Raw genomic sequence first — 21383 nt, forward strand, 5'->3', positions numbered from 1 at the left:
TTATAGCTTATCTCAATAAGGTATAGTTTAGTCTTCCTATGACTATTTCTGAAGGCCATAAATCACCTTCTCAGCATACATTCCTGGGTAGGGGAAGGGGAAAAGAATCTGCAGTTGCATTATTCAAACCTTATACATTACTATATTGTGAGATAACAGGCAATATGTCCAAGCTGCATTCTACAGCTTGCAACCTATTTGTTCCTATTTTCTTTCTCCTGCCTATAAAAGTGGGTAAGATAGCTTAGCGTTATATATGAGCCCAGTATCATGCTTTATAGTTTGTGAACAAGACAGAATCATAAGCCAGCTTGGAACTAGAGTTATAGCTAATAAATCCTGCATACTTGGGGAGAAATAAATTTTAAAAACCATGAAGAAATAATTTTAGGTAAAACACTAAAATATTTTTGCCTGTTTTCCTCTCCAAAGGAGGAATATTTGAGCTGCATATTATGGTTTAATTACCCCCAATTTAATATATTGGGATATGCAAATATTAATAATGAAGCAAATTTCTCCAAGTATCCTGAAATAAACTAGAAACTCTAGAATATGCCTTGGTGCAAATATTTTATTGACTCACTTAGACATATCCATTCATACATTTCTGATGCAAATACCATCAGCTTGCCACAAAGCATTAAAGCACAATAAATCCAATATTTAAACATTTACAGCATTTCATTTCTGTAATTTCTTCTTCATCTAAACAAGTATCTGAGCAGCAGACAAGTATTAAGAAAAATGGAGGACCCATCCTGTAAAAATGCAGATATTTATATTAACCGTACTTCCAGGAATACAAATGAGAAAAATAGTTTACTTGAAGAAAATGAGGCTCAAGTCTTTGGATTTAAAAAACAAAAACAACCATCCCCAAAAACAGCATTTAAGAAGACCTGGCCTTCTTGGCATTTCTGGGAAGAGTCTTGTAAACGCTTTGCAAACATGAAAATGCTAAGCCTAGAAGATATTGCTAGTTGGTGACTGGCAGTTATGAGGGAGGGAAAGCAAGGAAAAGTTGAATCTGGTGCAATGCAACACCATAAAGCTGCCAGCATTTCTCTTAAACTGAATATAATACCTTATGCTGGCAAAAGTACTGGTACTGTAAGCCCAATATTACCAGCCTGCATTTCTAGAAAGACTCTTTTAGTGAAGACATTTTTCAGCAAATACAAGGACTGATAGTACTGATCCCAAAGTGGCTACATGAAGAAAGCCTACTAGGAAATACACTGTAACACTTACACCAGATGTTTTCAAGGCAGGAACATACACAAACAAAACGTTATGTCTCTAACAGTCCTCTGTAAGGCTATAAAACCTGTTAACGCCAAAAGCCCTAGACAAATGCCAATTTCAGGAAACCCACCTACTTGGCAAAGGACCATATTTGCTTTGTTTATTTTGCATGCTAATATTTCCCAGAGCATCTCTGCTCTTAGGCATTCTGCATTTCTTTGCCGATCTTGTAGCTGAGGATTTTGTTCCAGTCAATTTTGGTACGGGTAACTGGCAGCTGGCGACGCAAGGCTTTGAATGTGGTGTCTGACATTGTCTGATAATTTTCACTGATTGCTGTCTGCAAATAATTCAGTGGGCTAGAGGTTAGAATTTCAAAATGTACACATTTACAATCTATACTGATTAACTATTAATAGATTTTAACTCATCCCTCTATACACATTGCCGGATTAGTCAAAGCAAGATAAAAGCACATCCTCTTTACTTCCTCAGTGCATACTCCTGACTAGAAAGCTAAACATTAGATCATTCCCAGTGCAGAAAAAGGAGTACTGGCATCCCTTTCCAAATAATCCCATATTCTCATGCTCAGAGGCAGAGAGCCACTGCCTGAACTGAGAAAAGGTTAGCCTATGGATGGCACGGTACATTTCTTTTTCCTGAAAAACTGTCACCTGAAATTATCCAGTCCTGTTCTCACCCTTTTTCTATAACTAATCTGCTCCCACTGCATGTAGCTTGGCCATTAGATCAAACACAGTGACACCCTAAGGCAGTGTTTCTCAACCTTGGCAACTTCAAGCTGTGTGGACTTCAACTCCCAGCACAGCTGGCTGGGGAATACTGGGAGTTGAAGTCCAAACAGCTTGAAGTTGCCAAGGTTGAGAAACTGCCCTAAGGTGTTCTGGAGAGTAACTATAATGTATATGACTGATGCATTTTTACAATTCCAGTTTACTACAGATTAACAACCAGCACTAACATTTTCAATAAGAAACAAACTATCCAATGGGCAATCATCAAACTTTAGTGATTCAATTATCATCTTTTGAGAGCTTCAGAATTATTTATCAAGAAAAATCCTGTATCAATCTTCTGTAAAAGTTGTGTAACAAATACTGGGACCTAAGAAGCTAGTTCTGATATTTCTCACAAATCATGGGGAGAGAAGAGAAAGGAGTCTCCCTGTTGAAGGTAAAATGTTCCCTTGCTATCAATGTTGCTTTGTACAGAAGTCATCACTTAGAACTATAATCTCAAATTTCAGTCATATTATGCAAATTACAAAATCAAATACAACTTTTAAACAATGTGTGGCAAAGTTTAAAAAAATTATTTTGCTTAGCAGATAAATGCTACAATGAAAACATACTTGTGAGCCCTGTGCAAGCTACCTTCAATTCAATTATGAAAGAAATACCATATAAAAATAAATTAAAAGACTTAGAAGTGTGCTAAGTATTTCAAATCTGGACACTGTTGGAAGCCTCTGGGGAGATGTATGGAGAAGGAGTTGAAAAGAATTGTGTCTGTTCTAAAGGGGAGGTGATAGAAATAGGAGAGGATAATGTAGTCAGTTGTGATGATGATTCAACAAGGCCGAATGAAACATAGGAACGTGGCACAAACCAAAAGAATCAAAAGAATAAGTGAAAAATGCTGTGCACCAGTGTTTGTATATGAATGCTGGGGGCTTCCAGGCCAAATGGGTGAACTGGAATGCCTGATCCTAGAATACAGATATCTGAAACCTGGTGGGATTCAATTAAACTGTATAGGAAAGATAGGAAGAGGTGTGGTGAAGGAGGTGTTGCTTGTATGTAAAAGAGACCAGTGAATCAAATTATCTTGACATCCCCAAAGGGGCAGAACATTCAACAGAATCACTCAGGGTAGAAATATCAGGTCATAAAGGTAGGCTAATATTGTACTGGGGATGTTATACGATTCCCCCTAGCCAGGATGCTCAAAGAGATCTAGAAATGGAGCGGGAAATCAGAGAGGCATCCTGAAAAAGAAGTCTTATAATAATGGAAGATTTCAATTATCCACAGATTGACTGGGTGAACGATCATTCAAACCATGACAGAGAGGTAAAACTCTTAGGTACTATAAGGTGCTCAGGACTTGGTGTGAGAAATATATGTAGTTGATTAAAAATAGTGACCGTAATGCAATAAAATTCAACATTCAAAGAAGTGATAACCAACATAACAAGTCCCACACAGTCATATTTGACTTCAAAAAGGGAACTTCTCAAAATTGAGAAGACTCATGAAAAGGAAGGTCAAAGAGGCAAGGTTCCTCCAGAAAGTTTGGCTGTTGTTTAAAACTGCAATAATAGAGGCTCAGAGACAATGTATTCCTAAAATTAGGAAAATGGCCCCAATGTCCAAGAAGAGGCCTGCATGGTTGACTAGCACTGTAAAGGAAGCTATTAGGATCAAGAAAGTTTTTAGAAAGTAGAAACCTATCCTAATGAAGAAAACAAAAAGGAGCATAAACTCTGGCAAAAGAAATGCGAAGAGACAGTGAGGGAGGCAAAAATAAAATTTGAGGAGCATATTGCCAAAACTGTGAAGAAAATAAAAGATTCTTCAAATACATTAGAAGCAGGAAGCTAGCCATGGAGGCTGTTGGTCCCTTGGATGAAGAAGGAGTCAAAGGTACATTAAGAAGAGAAAAGGAAATTGCCCGGAAGCCAGATGAATTCTTTGCTTCTATCTTCACAGGAGAAAAATTGGAGGAGATCCCTGAGCCCCTTTCTTAGGAAGGGAATCAGAAGAACTGAGCCATATAGTGGTCACAAGAGAAGAAGTGCTAGGCCTTATTGACAAACTGTACATCAACAAATCACCCGGCCCTGATGGCTTCTATCACCAGGCCCTGATGGGTTATTAAGGATCTTGAAGCTGAGATTGTGGATCTTCTAACTAAAATATGCAACCTGTCTCTACGCTCAGCCTGTGTAGTTGAAGACTGGAAGGTGGCCACCATAACTCCAATTTTTAAGAAGAGCTAACAGGGAGATCAAGAAATTATAGGGCTGTCAGCTTAACATCTGTTTCAGGGAAGACAGTGGAAACTACTATTGAAGATAAAATTACCAAACATTTGGAAACACAACCGAACAAAGCTTCACTAACAAGAGGTCCTGTTTTACTAATTTACTAGAGTTTTTTGAGGGTGCTAATAAACACATGGATAAGGATAAGCCAGTACACATAATCTACTTAGATTTTCAAAAAACCTTTGATAAAGACCCTCATCAAAGACTTCTCAGTAAGCCTAACAGCCATGGAATAAAAGGGCAGCTCCTCTTCTGGCTAAGCAACTGCTAAAGAACAGAAAACAAAGAGCAGGTGTAAAAGGACATTTTTCATAATGAGGAATGTAACGAGTGGGATCCCCCAGGGTTCTGTCCTAGAACTGGTAATTTTTAATGATCTGGAATTGGGCGTGACTAGTGGCATTAGTATCTGATTACTAATTTAGATAACCTATTTGGGAAACACATGTTGACCAGCAAGGTGCACTTCTAATTAATTGTGCCAGACTTGAGAAATGTATTAAAGGGCCAGCTGTATTGAAGCTTTGAGTAAATCAACTCGTGCAACTGTTCAATTGTATACTGTTGCCTACTGTGGTGATTGTATCCACCGAGCACAGAAATTCTGGGATGGAAAGAAATAAATTCTCTATATTTCCTCCCCACAACAGACATCTCTAAAGCAAATGGAATGTGATTGAAAATGCATTTTCATAATAATAATATTAATAACAACAAGAAGAATAGTTCAGTTTATCTTACCTGATACTCATTTTCTGCCTGTTCTATGATCTTAATAAATTCTTTTGCTGTTTGGACATCATTCTATGAAAACAAAATGCAACCATTAGCCTATCACACTGTATGATTCTTTAGAAATGTTTGATGTTTTCTAAGTTCAATTTTATGGCATAAGGAATACATATTCCCAAATTTTGAACTGAACTTGGTGCCACAGGTCTTAGGTTTTGGATGAAAATTGTAAATTTAGTTTGGAGTAATGTAAACTGCAGAATCTTTCAAACATTATTGCATAATAGATTTGTATTTTGTAAGTGTCTGGGTGAAAACCAATTTTGCCCAATTTCTCACAGAATAACTATCAATTAATACAACTCCCCCTTTCCTCTTCCAAAATTGTCCTAGTTCAGGGATCTTGTAGAATGGAAGATAGGAAGGATCTGTGGTATAAACTGAAATCCAGATGTACAGCGTGGGTGTAACTCCAGTGAGTTTCTTGGGTGAAAGTAATTTAGATTTGAACTTGATTTTTCTCAGTTCAATAATATCTAGTCCAACACCTTAACTGGTGTACCACCTTGACTCACCCTGTGACACAATGATCATTATAAATATACTAGCAAATGATCTAGTGTGCCTTAATTAACATGTTTCTGGCTTTTTCTGATTATTACTCTGCAGTAATTCTTTTTTCATAAAATATATTCATAGTACAAGTGCAGGTTGCTGTTAAAGTTGTTCTTTTAGTTTTTCTGAAAATGCTTGATTTCTCTTTTAGCATTTGCTAAAAAAATGAGCACCACATGAGTTGGAGTAATCTACAGGATAGTCAGTATCCACAGTATATTCCCACCTCAAGAAGGCCTGTTTACATAATGTAGGAAAGTTACTCCATGCAATCTAATGGCACAGGAACCATAGCCTAAACCCCTGTCTTCCATGGAGGCTGATAAATTGACTACATAGGATTTCATCTACAGGAGAAGCCTAGGTAGGTAGGTAGGTAGGTAGGTAGGTAGGTAGGTAGGTAGGTAGGTAGGTAGGAAGGAAGGAAGGAAGGAAGGAAGGAAGGAAGGAAGGAAGGTTTTACCATTGCAGACTCAAAGGAGAGGAGGCAGCTGGGAAACCAACAGCTTTTGATTATAGAGCACTCTTCAAAAGACAGCACACAAACAAAGCTTTAATTTTCTGATGGAGAGAAAAGTCACTTCTGAAATGCAGAAATTACTTCACATTCTGAAGTAAAGTACATCCAGCACAGCATTTTCTCCCTAAGCAAAATGCTATCCATTACTGAATAATCACTTCATGAAGATTCCTACATTTGAAAGGATAATTGCATGTAGGAAAACAGCAAAATAATGAACTATTAAGTAAATTGTCCCACTTACCAAAACTGCTACAGACTCCTGTATGTCTTTGTGGCTAACCAGTTGCACATTACCATCTTCATAATAATGCACCTATATTAAAATGAAACCATTGAGGATTGGAAGCTCTTTGTATTAACTACTGTACAGGGACAAGAGCCTGTTTTCCTTCCTATCTTAAAGAGAAGAATCTTTTCCTTGATGCTTCTGGTCAAGTTTTGATAGCACTAAATGGTCTTATTTCAAGTTATGCAGACTGATGATATAGAGGATATTTTTATTCATTTGTAAAAATAATACATTACCTTTAAAAAAATCTCATTAATTTATATTCAATGGACTTTTAAACATTTGCACATTATTTATAAAAATTCAGTTAAATTGCACAAAAGTTACACAGGTCCATATTGTGCAACTATCTTAATTTATCATAAAACAACTTTTTAGCAATGAGAAAGTACAAACCAAATTTATTTTCCAAGGGTCTTACTATTTTTAAATGGACTAGGCTATTTCCAGATAATGTTATGTAAGCAATGACAAACCTGTAGCAGTGAGCAAGGCTTTGTGGTATAGCTAATCAAGCCATACAAGAAAGCTTTGCTGAGAAAGAACCAATTGTAAATTACCAAGCCAACAGGAGGAAATACACATTATGCGTTCATCTTTCAAACAGCTCATTGTATAATAATAAATTCATAATACAAAGCCCTTATCTCGTTAAAGCCAGTTATTCTCTATTTAAATAATATTGATATGGCAGAATAAGCATTAAGTTTTAGAAGAGGCCTTATAATTCATTACTCTTATCCTCATACTAAGGTGCAAACAATGGCATATTCTAAGTTGTTGTACACACTGTTTACATAAGCCTAAAAGAACCTTGTCCTTAAGGTAGGCATGCAATTTCCTATTTGAGAGAATCAAATTTTGGAAGCAGTTTATTGGTATGGTTTCTGTGTAGCTTAACAAACCTGGATCTTGAGCACTGCAATCACTTGAGCTGTAGGTGGGGTGATGGTAAATTTCCATTCTGATCTCCAGCGTCCATTCCTACCAAAAACAGAGACTACAAGATTTATAGGAATGAGGGAAAGGGCTGAGAATTACTCCCTCTAAATGGTTTTCAGGTTAATAAGATGCTCTTCTTTTCAATGCAGAGCCTCCTAGAGTCCATAGATACTGTAGCAACCTCTTTGCCCTCAAATGGCATATGCAGGACTGAAAAAATAATTTTAAATGCCTCCAAATGTCATGAGATATTTCATAAGATTATGGCACTTCTCACAATGCATTATTTATCTATTTAGGCACCCATATCATCACAAAAGACCATATAATACCCAGTATCTAAAAAGATAAGCATATAAAAATTATTCACAGACTTGATCTATCTTCTTACAAGGAATGGTGGGCAGCTGTTTTTATTTATTATAATGAAACAGGCATCAAAGAATACAAATGTGCTTTTTTTGGACCAATACTCAATGGCTTAACTGTACCGTCATAACTGCAAATGGTCACTAAATGAGGCAGTCGCTAAATGAAGACTACCTGTATTTCATTTTTATCCCAATTCTACTAAATTTGAATTAGATGCCTCTTAGCACACAGATTTTTGAAAAGGCAAATTTCATTCATTTGGACAGGGATAGGCAATATTGATACTCTCTAGCTGTTTTGATTACAATTTTCATATTTCATAAACTCCAGCAATACTGAGTAGGGCTTTTAGAAGTAGCTGTCAAAACATCTTGGAGGTACATGTTTACCTACTGCAATGTAAGGATTTACTGTTACTGGGATCATAAGAGATAGGGGAGATGAATGTATGCACCCAACAGAATATTTCTTCTCAATGCAAATTCCAGGTTAATTGGATCAGGGTTAAATTCACCTCCCCATTTTTTCAGTAATTATAAACTGCCCATCCCTTACTGATATCATTTGCACTTTTATGTATATCATATACAAATATTTCCTTAATATAATTTGTCATATGGCCTAAAGAAAAAATTAATTTGCTGAGAGCTTTAAGGTTCTAAGGATTATGGCCAATTAATTGAAAGCATATAGTTTTTTTAATAGTAAGGAGAGCTTTGTGCTGAGTATGAATTAAAGAGAAGAATTACAGACATATTTACCAGAAATTTTTGGGTTGAAACTGGTGACTCTCGATGCAAGCTATAACTGTTGGCTGTCCATCTATAGTTTTACTATAAACCTATTTTCAAAGAAAAATATTTACATCAATTAAAAAAAAAAACACACATTGCAAATCCAATGATTTAGCTGTTATGGAAGACAGATGGGAAACACTTTTTGGTGTGAGTATGGCCCTGGCCTGGAAAAAGTTACATGTCTTTGCTCTAGTAGGCAATTTATAAATGAATATATTTTTATATGGCTGATTCCAACTTTATAAAAGCAAGTTTTTAATAACTCTGACTCTATAAGTCAAAATAATTAATATAAGGAAAAGTTTCAACGTAAGAAGAGTTGTATACTTAACGGTACAAAAGCCATGTGGATAATGATCTTTCACATATGCTCTTAATGCATTATCACAGGCATCCCTCCAGGACTTTAGTGCTGTATCTATGTCTTCTGGCTGGGGATCGCTTGCTTCCTTCCTCAAATGATCAAATTTAAAGGAAATCTTGTTCCTCGGGTCTAAAAATCGGCTGTTACCAAGGTCACCATGTTCTGTGATTAAGACCTGATGAAAGAAAAAGAAACCCACAACAAGTTTGTCTTCTGTTTCAGGTAAACTTTAAAACAAAATAGAGATTTTCCTGTTTTGAAAATATTCCAAACTCCACAGATTATTCAAAGGAGGGTATAATTCACTGTGACACTCCAGGCAGAAATTACTATTGCTCAAAACAGGATTTATGTTTAATTCCTACTATCTCTGTGACAGATTAATTTCTATGATCCTATGATATAAGGTAAACAGCTTAAAAAGCACAATAAGAAATGGTTTCCCTGCTTCCTAATTGGAAACCTCTGTTCAGCACAATTAATTTACATCAAGCCATCACTTCTGGGCATAAATGATTCTTTGTCACTTTACAAATTAAAGGAGAACCTCATAGAAATACTGTGCAATCCAATTCCTAAACAGATTCAGAACACAGTGTCTCTCTCCTTAAGAACCATACGAATGAATTAGTTCCGTGCCTGATTATCTGTTTCGCAAGGAAGAGATTCCTTGAAAGATTTGATTTCTCTTTGAACAGGAAGCATTCTATTCCTTTTCAACTCAAGTTTAATAAAAAGTACATTAATAGGACCAAACCTCCCCTTTGCCATCATGATCATCCTTATCTATGCCGAGCTCTCATGCTGCAGTTATTTTTCCCTTTGGTCTATCAGCCCTCCTCTTTCTATGCTCACTTTTTTGTTACTGTTTCTTAATTTAATCATCAGGCCTAGAGAGACTTCAGGATAGTATTGCATCCCTACACATTTATCCAAAATGCTGCAGCCTATAGGCATTGAAACAGCCATAGTACATTCCTGTCACTATCATGAATACTCAGTATGACACTGGAACAAAAAGTTAATAAAGGGTATTGGAGGAGGGCAAAGGATACCTAAGCTGAGCTTGTACTTACAGCAAAGCACGTATTTGTTCCTCTACATGCTGATTCTTCAACATTCTCCCATTTCTTAACAGAGTACCTCATGGTGATATAGCATGTTAAAATGCAGGGTAATACTAAAAATTCCATTATAACCTAACACAAAGATGTAATATGAACAACACCCCCCAGGTCAGCATTTTATGGGACAGTCAAGATTCTTTAGGTATAACAAGGCTGGGGAAGTATGAGGATCATAGCTGCTGAAATTCTTTTCTATTCTTTAATAACAGCTCTGCTCAGGGTCATGACACCAGGAAACTTAAGACATTTATTTCTGATTTTTTTTTCTCAGCAGCTCCCAGCAGGATCTAGCTTGTTTTCAGATCTGAACTTTCTTTTGCTAGCTTCTCTCTCCATACCAAATCTGGCCCTATTCTGTCCTAGTTTGGGAGAGTTATCCCATTGACTAGCCATTATTTCTTTCTGACATTTTGTTGGATTGGAAACATGAAAATTGGCAGGGACAAGGAAAAAAAGAATTCATTTGGTGTATAACTGTTACTTTCTATACATATTTCTATTGAAAGACATCTTACTGTCCCAAAATTCAATGAGCAAACACTACAGAAGATAGCAAGAATAATTACAATTTACCTGATCATCATATCCTTCTATCTTCACTGGAGTGAACTGATCCATATTATACTGTGCAAATGCACTGTCAGAAACAGATAAGCAAATATTAGCTTCTGATTCTATAGAAAAATAGGTACATAGCCCCACATTCTTCAAAGTATTTATAAAACTATGGCCTTGAATTAATATTTTGCTACTGCAGGAAAAAAACGACATTAAAAACTTCAGGTTTACACTGACAGTACAATTATAGCTTCATAGTACTTACTGGGCTGCCCCTTCCCTAAGAAGGTTGTCATTGTTAAGCAGCAAACGAACATCTAAGGAAAAGAAAATTTTCATACAGATTAGCAAGAGTACTATGGCTTTGAAGCAGTGTCTACTGGCATTCAGATTCATGTCTGAGTAAGAAGTTGATTAGCATACTGTATATTGTTTTTAACAGGAATCATTCTTCTCAGTAGGAACATGTAAGCTGCTCTTAGAAACATACAAGAAGTGAACACAAAAATAGAAAGGGTGCTTAAAAGGAAATTCTGTAGACTTACATATGAAAACTATTGCTTCCTTATAGAATGTTTTCATGATTCACATATACTTTGTGGAGACTATATTTCTCTCACTGAAATCTGCTCTGAAAGTTAGGTTTTAAAGAAGAATATACTAAAAGGAATATAAACATAATGTGTATATTAACATGTATTCATTTTCAAATAGAACTGAACTAAAGAAAAAAAAAAGCTAAACACTATTAATATTCGATTGCTGTGACAGAAATTTAATGTTTTTATTCCAAGAAATGAGCATGCAAGAGGCCTGGTATCCAGATATAAGATTTTGCATTTATATAAATGATTCCAAAAAGTTCTGATAAACACTGACAGACATATAGAAGGTTGAAGAAAAATGGATAAAAATGAAAACTACTTGGATAGTTTAGTTTGTCTTTATGTGCTACTGAGGGCAAAAGCTCCCAGTGTACTTTTGCACTGGCATCACTGAATCGTTCAGCCAGCTGCAAGGAAGTACATATAGCTTCACCATTCTTCTCCTAGGCAAGCCCTAAACTGCAGGCCAACATAGTAGGTTTCTACCTTAGCAGTTCTCTTATGCCCTGCCAGAAAAACAGGTCATTATGGAACAGTGCATAAGAAAGCTAAAGAACACCAATTGGGCAAAGCAGGCTAGAAGTGGGGCAATTCTGAATAAAATCCCTCTCAGCTTCTCAAAGGTCATAGAATTACCATTCATGATTTCTCAGCCAATTTCAAAAAAAATGTGACTGTAAAATTAATAGTACTGTGAGGGAGAGAATAATGTATGACTTCATGAGGTCCTCAGGAAAAAGGCAGAATAATATATTAAATATATCGTGCACAGATAGTAGTAAGAGCAGAAGTTCAGAAATAGAGAGTGAAGGCAGTCTGGATCAGACTGGCTAAATTGAGCAGCCAGCTCTTGTCTAGAGTCCAGATCCACAAAAACTGACATTGCTGCAGTACAGAATTTGTACTGCAGCAATGCATGTGTAACATGAAAAATCTATCTTGTGACTCTCAGGAAAGAAATGATTGAAAGGCAAATGTTTGGCAGTAGAAATATGTTTACTTAAAATATTTCCAGGTCGCCTAAGGGCAAAAACCCAGATATTCTTTATAAAAGAACATCCATACAGTTTTAGTGAGCATATGAAAAAGCACCAGATTCAAGAAAATTTCAAATACAAGAGAACACTGCCAAACAATGTCATGCTTTTTTAGGTACTAAGAATACACGAGTGAGATTCCTAACATGTTCCCAACTTTTGAATGTCAACATCATTTAACCCACCAAGAGAAACTGCAAAAGCCTTAAATGATTCATTATTTTCTAATACAGGTATTCTAAATCTAATGGCCTTCCAGAAGCCAATGAAGACAGAGCTTTCTAGATGATTTGTTTGCAGGATAAATGAACCCCTTTTGTATTACTGTAATGTATTATTACTGAATTTCTGTCTTTATTTTAATATTGCTTTATTGTTTTAAACAACCAGGAGTCAATGCAGATTACAAAGAATATAAATGATAAAAACAAAATAAATTATATGCTATAAATAAATATTTTACTAATGATAATGCAGAGAAACATCAAGAACCATTGCGTTCTTTTACTTACCATTAAACACTTCATTGAATTCCCCTGGGGGTGCATGGGTGATAAATTTTGCAGCAATACGCACCTATGGAGAAATCATATAAGTTTAGTACGTCAAGTTTTTCTATAGTTTTTAAACTGGTAGTTAGCTATAATTGTAGCATGGGAAGTCATGGCATACAAAACAAAAGAGCAAACTATGCTCCTGTAGCCAATGGAAAGTCCTCTACTGTTGCACCCAAGAAATCATGAATCACTTGTTTTCATCAATTCTATAACATGTCTCCTTCAGCAAAGGATCGTTACCTTGTCGTGGTGCTGGAGCTTGAGTACCTCAATGATGCCATGAGCTAAACCGTGAAGAGCCACCCAAGACGGTGACAGAGAGGTCAGACTAAATGCAATCCCTGGGGAAGGTAATGGCAACCCACCCCAGTATTCTTGCCGTGAAAACTAAATGGATCAGTACAACCAGAGATATGTCGGTATACCATCGGAAGATGAGACCCCCAGGTCGGAAGATGGTCAAAATGCTACTGGGGAGGAACAGAGGATGAGTTCAACTAGCCCCAGACGTAATGACGCAGCTAGCTCAAAGCCAAAAGGACGGCTAGCGGCCGACGGCGCTGGTGGTGAACGGCGAATCCGATGTTCTAAGGATCAACACACCATTGGAACCTGGAATGTAAGATCTATGAGCCAGGGCAAATTGGATGTGGTTATTGGTGAGATGTCAAGATTCAAGATAGACATTTTGGGCGTCAGTGAACTGAAATGGACTGGAATGGGCCACTTCACATCAAATGACCACCAGATCTACTACTGTGGACAAGAGGACCACAGAAGAAATGGAGTAGCCTTCATAATTAATAGTCAAGTGGCTAAAGCAGTACTTGGATACAATCCAAAAAACAATAGAATGATCTCAATTCGAATTCAGGGCAAGCCATCTAACGTTACAGTGATCCAAATATACGCCCCAACCACAGATGCTGAAGAAGCTGAAGTAGAGCAGTTCTATGAGGATCTGCAGCACCTACTGGACAGCACGCCTAAAAGAGATGTTATTTTCATCACGGGAGACTGGAATGCTAAGGTGGGCAGTCAAATGACACCTGGAATTGGTAAGCATGGCCTGGGAGAACAAAACGAAGCAGGACATAGGCTGATAGAATTTTGCCAAGACAACTCACTCTGCATAACAAACACTCTCTTCCAACAACCTAAGAGACGGCTTTATACACGGACTTCACCAGATGGACAACACCGAAATCAGATTGACTACATCCTTTGCAGCCAAAGGTGGCGGACATCTATACAGTCGGTAAAAACAAGACCTGGAGCTGACTGTAGTTCCAATCACGAACTTCTTATTGCACAATTTAGGATCAGACTAAAGAGATTAGGGAAGACCCACAGATCAGCTAGATATGAGCTCACTAATATTCCTAAGGAATATGCAGTGGAGGTGAATAATAGATTTAAGGGACTGGACTGAGTAGATAGGGTCCCGGAAGAACTATGGACAGAAGTTCCCAACATTGTTCAGGAGGCGGCAACAAAATACATCCCAAAGAAAGAGAAAACCAAGAAGGCAAAATGGCTGTCTGCTGGGACACTAGAAGTAGCCCAAGAAAGAAGGAAAGCAAAAGGCAACAGCAATAGGGGGAGATATGCCCAATTAAATGCAAAAGTCCAGAGGTTAGCCAGAAGAGATAAGGAATTATTTTTAAACAAGCAATGCGCGGAAGTGGAAGAAGACAATAGAATAGGAAGGACAAGAGACCTCTTCCAGAAAATTAGAAACATTGGAGGTAAATTCCAGGCAAAAATGGGTATGATCAAAAACAAAGATGGCAAGGACCTAACAGAAGAAGAAGAGATCAAGAAAAGGTGGCAAGAATATACAGAAGACCTGTATAGGAAGGATAACAATATTGGGGATAGCTTTGATGGTGTGGTCAGTGAGCTAGAGCCAGACATCCTGAAGAGTGAAGTTGAATGGGCCTTAAGAAGCATTGCTAATAACAAGGCAGTAGGAGACGACGGCATCCCAGCTGAACTGCTCAAAATCTTGCAAGATGATGCGGTCAAGGTAATGCATGCTATATGCCAGCAAATTTGGAAAACACAAGAATGGCCATCAGACTGGAAAAAAATCAACTTATATCCCCATACCAAAAAAGGGGAACACTAAAGAATGTTCAAACTATCAAACAGTGACATTCATTTCACATGCCAGTAAGGTAATGCTCAAGATCCTGCAAGGTAGACTTCAGCAATTCATGGAGCGAGAATTGCCAGATGTACAAGCTGGGTTTAGAAAAGGCAGAGGAACTAGGGACCAAATTGCCAATATCCGCTGGTAATGGAAAAAGCCAGGGAGTTTCAGAAAAACATCTATTTCTGTTTTATTGACTATTCTAAAGCCTTTGACTGTGTGGACCATAACAAACTGTGCCAAGTTCTTAGTGGTATGGGGATACCAAGTCATCTTGTCTGCCTCCTGAAGAATCTGTAAAACGACCAAGTAGCAACAGTAAGAACAGACCACGGAACAACGGACTGATTTAAGATTGGGAAAGGAGTACGGCAGGGCTGTATACTCTCACCCTACCTATTCAACTTGTACGCAGAACACATCATGCGACATGCTGGGCTTGAGGAATCCAAGGCTGGAGTTAAAATGGCTGGAAGAAACATTAACAATCTCAGATATGCAGATGATACCACTTTGATGGCTGAAAGTGAAGAGGAACTGAGGAGCCTTATGATGAAGGTGAAAGAAGAAAGTGCAAAAGCTGGCTTGCAGCTAAACCTCAAAAAAACCAAGATTATGGCAACCAGCTTGATTGATAACTGGCAAATAGAGGGAGAAAATGTAGAAGCAGTGAAAGACTTTGTATTCCTAGGTGCAAAGATTACTGCAGATGCTGACTGCAGTCAGGAAATCAGAAGACGCTTAATCCTTGGGAGAAGAGCAATGACAAATCTCGATAAAATAGGTAAGAGCAGAGACATCACACATACTGACTCCTGGTAGTCAATATTATTGTGCCCACAATAGTGTAATTCTATAATGTATTTATTTATTAAATTTGTCCCCGCCCATCTCCTCCCACCAGAGGGACTCTCCTACCTGAATTAGAAATTAAGCTGTCACAGCACCTGCCCTCTGAGGTTTCCCTAGAGATCCAAACCCTACTAGTGTTTCAAACAAGCCTAAGACCTGGCTCTTCACCCAGGCCTTTGGTGTGGATGAATGAAGCTTCTTTTTAACCTATATTGTTTTCTTTTGTTTCCATGCAGTTTGCTATTCTGCCACCTCTACTTCTTCTTTGTTTTTGTTATCTTGTTTTTCATGTTTTAAAATCATTTGTAAATCGCCCAGAGTCGCTGGGAATTGGGTAGCATATAAATTTAATAAATAATAATTAGGATAGTGACAACTCTGATATGTTCTCCAAGAGAGGTTTATCTTTTAAAAAACAAGGAGCACACTTGGTTTTTAAGTGGGTTGCTGGGCGCTGTAAGCCAAAAAGTAGGATAGAGCCAGAGTAAACAAGTGAATAGAGCCAAGACACATATTTGATTTAATTTTAATACAATTGGTATATATGTATTTGTGTCACATTAAAAAAACTCAGGTGACATACCTAACTCTTCCAGGAACTACTTTTAGGCCTGGGGCTGATATGCAATTATGCCCTGTCACACTGAATGCTATAAAGCACCTCCACTGCTACTTGTTATTTTTTATCCAGAGATTTAGACCCATAGAGACAAATACATTTTACTTGTATTTCTACTGCTCACTTTTTGAATTAAAAATTCCATTCGTTCACATATCCATGCATTCCTTTCAACAGGCCAGACAGCCAGGCCAGATTTAAGTTCCAATAGAATCAAATCTGGATGCCCACAAAGAATGCTTGTTCTATACCATATTTGTAAAGGGACACAATTCTGATACATTTCTCTATCTTCCAATAAGGCTTAACCAGTCCAACAAAGTTTGGCCAGTGTCATCTCTCAGACTTCTTGGTATTTTTCCACTAGATAGTTATTATCTCTTCTATTCCCAAGGAAATAACTCTCTGTTATGTGGGGAACCATAATCTATTATGAGAACTGAATCTCTCATATCTTGTTGTGTCTTCTTTTAAGTCATCTGGGTACTTTTTCACATGCTGTGTTAGCTGAAACTTTCCTGCTCAAACCTGTTTGCCTTTTCAGCCTTCTCTGAGTCGGTCTCAAAAAAGGCTATCTTTGATACATTACCATTCAAAGAAATACATGGCACAAAAATTATTGCTATACAATGGCAATATACTAATCAGCATATTATACCGATATATGGTTCATTAACCGATGTGGTTACACGTGGTTGACACATTCTGACAGTCCTACAGCTATCATATAAAATTTCTATGTCCAAATTCCTAACCTATCAAACATGGACATCTACAAATGTTCTTGCAGATTTTTGTATTTATAATATATGGAACATATTATAAATAATGCTAATTATAAATTATAAATATTATAAATAATGCTAATGTTGTTCATTGCTTCTTACACCTATAACAACCTTCACAGAGACTTCAGTCTATTTGTTTTCTTGCAATTACTTACTCACCAAAAGTTTTACATGAGAAGAGTTTTGGCTCCTATTGTATAAATTGTATATAATTCAGATTAAATTAAATATTATAAACTGACAAAAGCAACATATACACATTGTAAAAGTTAGCAGAGCTCCATATAATCTATGAAATGCAAATCTGAGACTGTTATTATACAGAAAGAGCAAACATGAAATGATAACTCATTTGATGCTATTGTCTTTAAAATTGTTACCTGCTATGGTAGGCAAAATAAGTAAAAGCAAATAATAATTGCATAGATTGGCAATAATCAATAACTGGGATTACCGTTTACAAAAACTGTGTGCATGCTTTCCTGATCTGGTCATACTTGCAGCTGGTATTTGCCATTATCTGCTAGCAGTGCTTTTGTGTTCATGACAAAGGGGCCAGTCTTTTTTTTATTATAATAATAATAATAATAATAATAATAATAATAATAAAACAACTAAAATGGAAATATTCAGATCTACAAGGGAACATTTCAGGGTGCTATAAGTGATCTTAAAGTAACATTTTTGAATGAAGGAATATACAAGGAAACCACTGAGTTGTAGTATATCAGTTGGGATAATGATTTTTATGCAATTTCACAACATGTAATACTGCATTAGGATGTTTATCAGCAGCAATTTCAATTTATTTATTACGGTCGTAGACGAGTAAAAGCAGAGTGCTCTGTGAATATATATAAATCTATCTTAATAGATAATAAACGAAATAAAATTTAAGACAAAGTTAAGATACATTTATAAAATAACCTAACTAACATCTATGGTGTACGCGGTGGCGCTGCGGGTTAAACCGCTGAGCTGTCGATCGGAAGGTCGGTGGTTCGAAACCGCGCGGCGGGGTGAGCTCCCGTTGCTCGTCCCAGCTTCTGCACACCAAGCAGTTCGAAAACATGCAAATGTGAGTAGATTAATTGGTACCGCTTCGGCGGGAAGGTAACGGCGTTCCGTGAGTCATGCTGGCCACATGACCCGGAAGTGTCCTATGGACAACGCCGGCTCCAAGGCTTTGAAACGGAGATGAGCACCGCCCCCTAGAGTCGGACACGACTGGACTTTACGTCAAGGGAAACCTTTACCTTTACCTTAACATCTATGAGTGAGGTCCAGGGTGCAGTCTGTATTTAAATTATAAAATGAACACTAAAATGATATAAGTATAATAACATCTAAAATTACAAAGAAGTGATAATATCTAAAATTTAAATGAATTATAGTTACATAAAATATGTTTGGGTAGTGGAAAATTAGCCCATCAGGGTCTGATAGATCTTCTGTGCTGCTGCAAAAAACCTAGCCATATGTGCTGTAACAAAAGGCAGTTTGTCTCTGAGCAGCATCTGGGCATAGGCTGAGTCTGAGTGACCAGGATGTCTACTAATCAGAGGTAGGATGGATCTGGTTTGAATATCTCCATAAAAGGGGCAACAAAAAAGAACATGTTCTATACTTTCCACCTCTCTGAAATCATATGGGCAAAGCCTTTCAGCCAATGGTACTTTTTTATTTTTACCATCCAATACTGCAGAGGGGAGTGCATGATATTGGGCAATGGGTATTTCTCTGATGGCTGGGTATGTCTAGCTGTGTAAGGTAGCTGGCAGCAATGATAATATATACGTTGTGTACTGGTGACAGGGAGGCAGAGGCCTTCCCTAGATCTGCTTGCTGCTCCATATCCTTTATCCTTTGCTTCAGAATTTGTTTCACCTGATCTTAGTTCATTTTAAGAACTGAGGAGGGAGAGTAGCCTAAATCTGAAAGTTTAGATTCTACAGCCTTGATCCATGTGGATTGGAAATTGTCCTGGAAACTTAATGGTGCTAGGCCTTGAGGATAAAAGTTAAGCTTTAACCAAAAGTTTATGGAAATTAGACACACTCTTGACTCAACTTTTATCATACCTGTTGCCAGTTGTAAATGTGCATTAGAGACACAACAAGGTATCTGGAGAGTTGCTCTGATGAATTTAGATTGTACTGTTTCCAAAGAGGTGAAACAAGAAGCTGGGGGGCCAGCCAGTGTCCCAAAAAGGAGCTGGGCTAGTGGCTTTGCCTGAAAGAGATTAAGTGCAGCTGGAACATAGTATCCTCCTTTGGAGCAAAAAAATTTGAGGATGGCATTAGCAGATCTTTGTCCAGTAGCAGCAGCATATTCACAGTGGGCTCTCCAATACTGTATAAATGGCTATACTTAATAATGTAACTGTCATTGCCTCTGGCCTGATTTCTCAGCCTTCTATATCCATCCATCCATCCATTGCTCAGGATAGCATCATGTATACAAATACAGACACAAATACAGATTCTGCATTGACTCTGGGGAGACATGCTTTGAAAGTTTACCAGATTTACCAGGGTCAACAGTGGAATATATATACACAAGCAACAATATTTATTTCAAATTGCTTTCAATTTCCTCAAAAACTGCCTATGTTCAGATTTGAATTTGCAACATTAAACCTTTTAAAACAAGAATGGTCAAAATTTCCATTTGTAAAGTAAACCTAATCATCCATTCATTTAGAAGTAGACTAAATTATCCAGGTTTTGAAGCTTATTTCAAACAAGGACAGAGGCAAACACATATCACGGTAGTGTATTCCAAAATAATGGAATTCCACCACCACCCCCAATTTCCACCTTCAATACCTGCTAGCCTAGTCAATCTTTTTGGGGACTTCTATGGTCAAAATCATGTACTTATATTTTAAATAATATACAAGCTGAAATGCTAGGGGACAGTACTTTTAAATAAGAATCCTATATTATTTGAAAAATCCTAGAAATCCAGGATTTTGTCCACATGAAGGTTGCTTTTGGAGTACAGGTATACTCCATAGAAACATATATTCACAGAATTTGTCTTTTCACAGGAAAGAGGAAGAGCATACATCCCACCTCACAGGGCTATTCTGATAGAGAAGACAAGGGTATATTCTGTTCTGATCTCATGCAAGGAAGACAACACTGAAATATAATCCAAAAATTCAATAACTATCAGAACCATAGTGTTTAGTGGATGAACTATCGGAGCTAGAATACAAATTGGAAAATTATAATTAAATCCCACTAGTGTAAAATTAAAATTTCCCCTAAAAGTTCACAGAATGAGACCAAACTGAGGGCAGTTTCTCGGTTTCCCCATATGTCCCATTAATTAATGAAAAAAATAATCGAGCGGAGGAACAAAAGAAAATATAGAAAGAGCAAAAAAATTCTCTTGACAGTTAATTTTCCGAGAAAAATGGTCCTCTCAAACTTACGAATCTCCTCAGTTTCAAGAATCTTAGGCCGGCTAAGAAAAATAAAACCCGTGAAAGAAACCTCTATACACCCAGAGAAGAAATGTTATCTCTCCTTTGTTCCAGAACACACCCCAAACCATCCCAGGCGTCTTACTTTCTCCTCATCCGACACCCGATCTTCAAAGTCGGCCATTTTTCTTCTCTCAGCCTAACCCCACCTGTCACCCCGCGCACGGCACGCCGGGACGGGGGGACTGGGGGCGGAGCCAGCAATTCTCCGGCAGGATGTCAGCGGAGCGGTTCGGTCTCATTTGCTCAGTGTGTGATAACTGCCTTGTTAGGAAGTGGAAAACTGAGACTTGTGGGCACTTCTCGTCGTGCAGAGCCATTTGATGCCTAAAAGGCCTGTTTGAGAACAACTCTTGAAACGTGGCCCAATCCCGCTTTTTGCTTAGCATATCCTACAGGATAACTCCATCGAACCACTTTGGCCCAAACCTCAAAGCTGCGTTTCATGAATTCTGTTTTTCTTTTCTTTTTAAATCTCTGTCCCCAATTGCCTGTTTGCGCGCAAACAATAAACTTTGTGCTCAACCAAATTAGTCCTGATTTCTCACAGATCAAAAAAAAAAATCAAAAAGCTCCAACGTATGAGCATATCCTGGGCAAGATACCGCTTTATTCAAAGGGGCTTCTCCGTAACACC

At 37.5% G+C, this 21383-nt stretch overlaps 1 protein-coding gene across 1 annotated transcript; it reads right to left on the reverse strand.

Annotated features, from left to right (window-relative positions):
- Nucleotides 1–559: 559 nt before the first annotated feature.
- Nucleotides 560–20985, reverse strand: CAPZA1 (capping actin protein of muscle Z-line subunit alpha 1). The gene is made up of 10 exons (XM_063297425.1): nucleotides 20832–20985; nucleotides 12795–12858; nucleotides 10906–10957; nucleotides 10656–10719; nucleotides 8924–9130; nucleotides 8556–8635; nucleotides 7386–7464; nucleotides 6433–6504; nucleotides 5063–5125; nucleotides 560–1588 (listed from the first exon to the last, which is right to left on the reverse strand). Exons 1-10 carry the CDS (start codon nucleotides 20868–20870, stop codon nucleotides 1448–1450), a joined length of 861 nt encoding a protein of 286 aa, XP_063153495.1. The 5' UTR covers nucleotides 20871–20985; the 3' UTR covers nucleotides 560–1447.
- Nucleotides 20986–21383: the final 398 nt, after the last annotated feature.

Source organism: Candoia aspera, chromosome 3, assembly GCF_035149785.1.
Source record: "Candoia aspera isolate rCanAsp1 chromosome 3, rCanAsp1.hap2, whole genome shotgun sequence".
NCBI classification, from domain to species: domain Eukaryota; kingdom Metazoa; phylum Chordata; class Lepidosauria; order Squamata; family Boidae; genus Candoia; species Candoia aspera.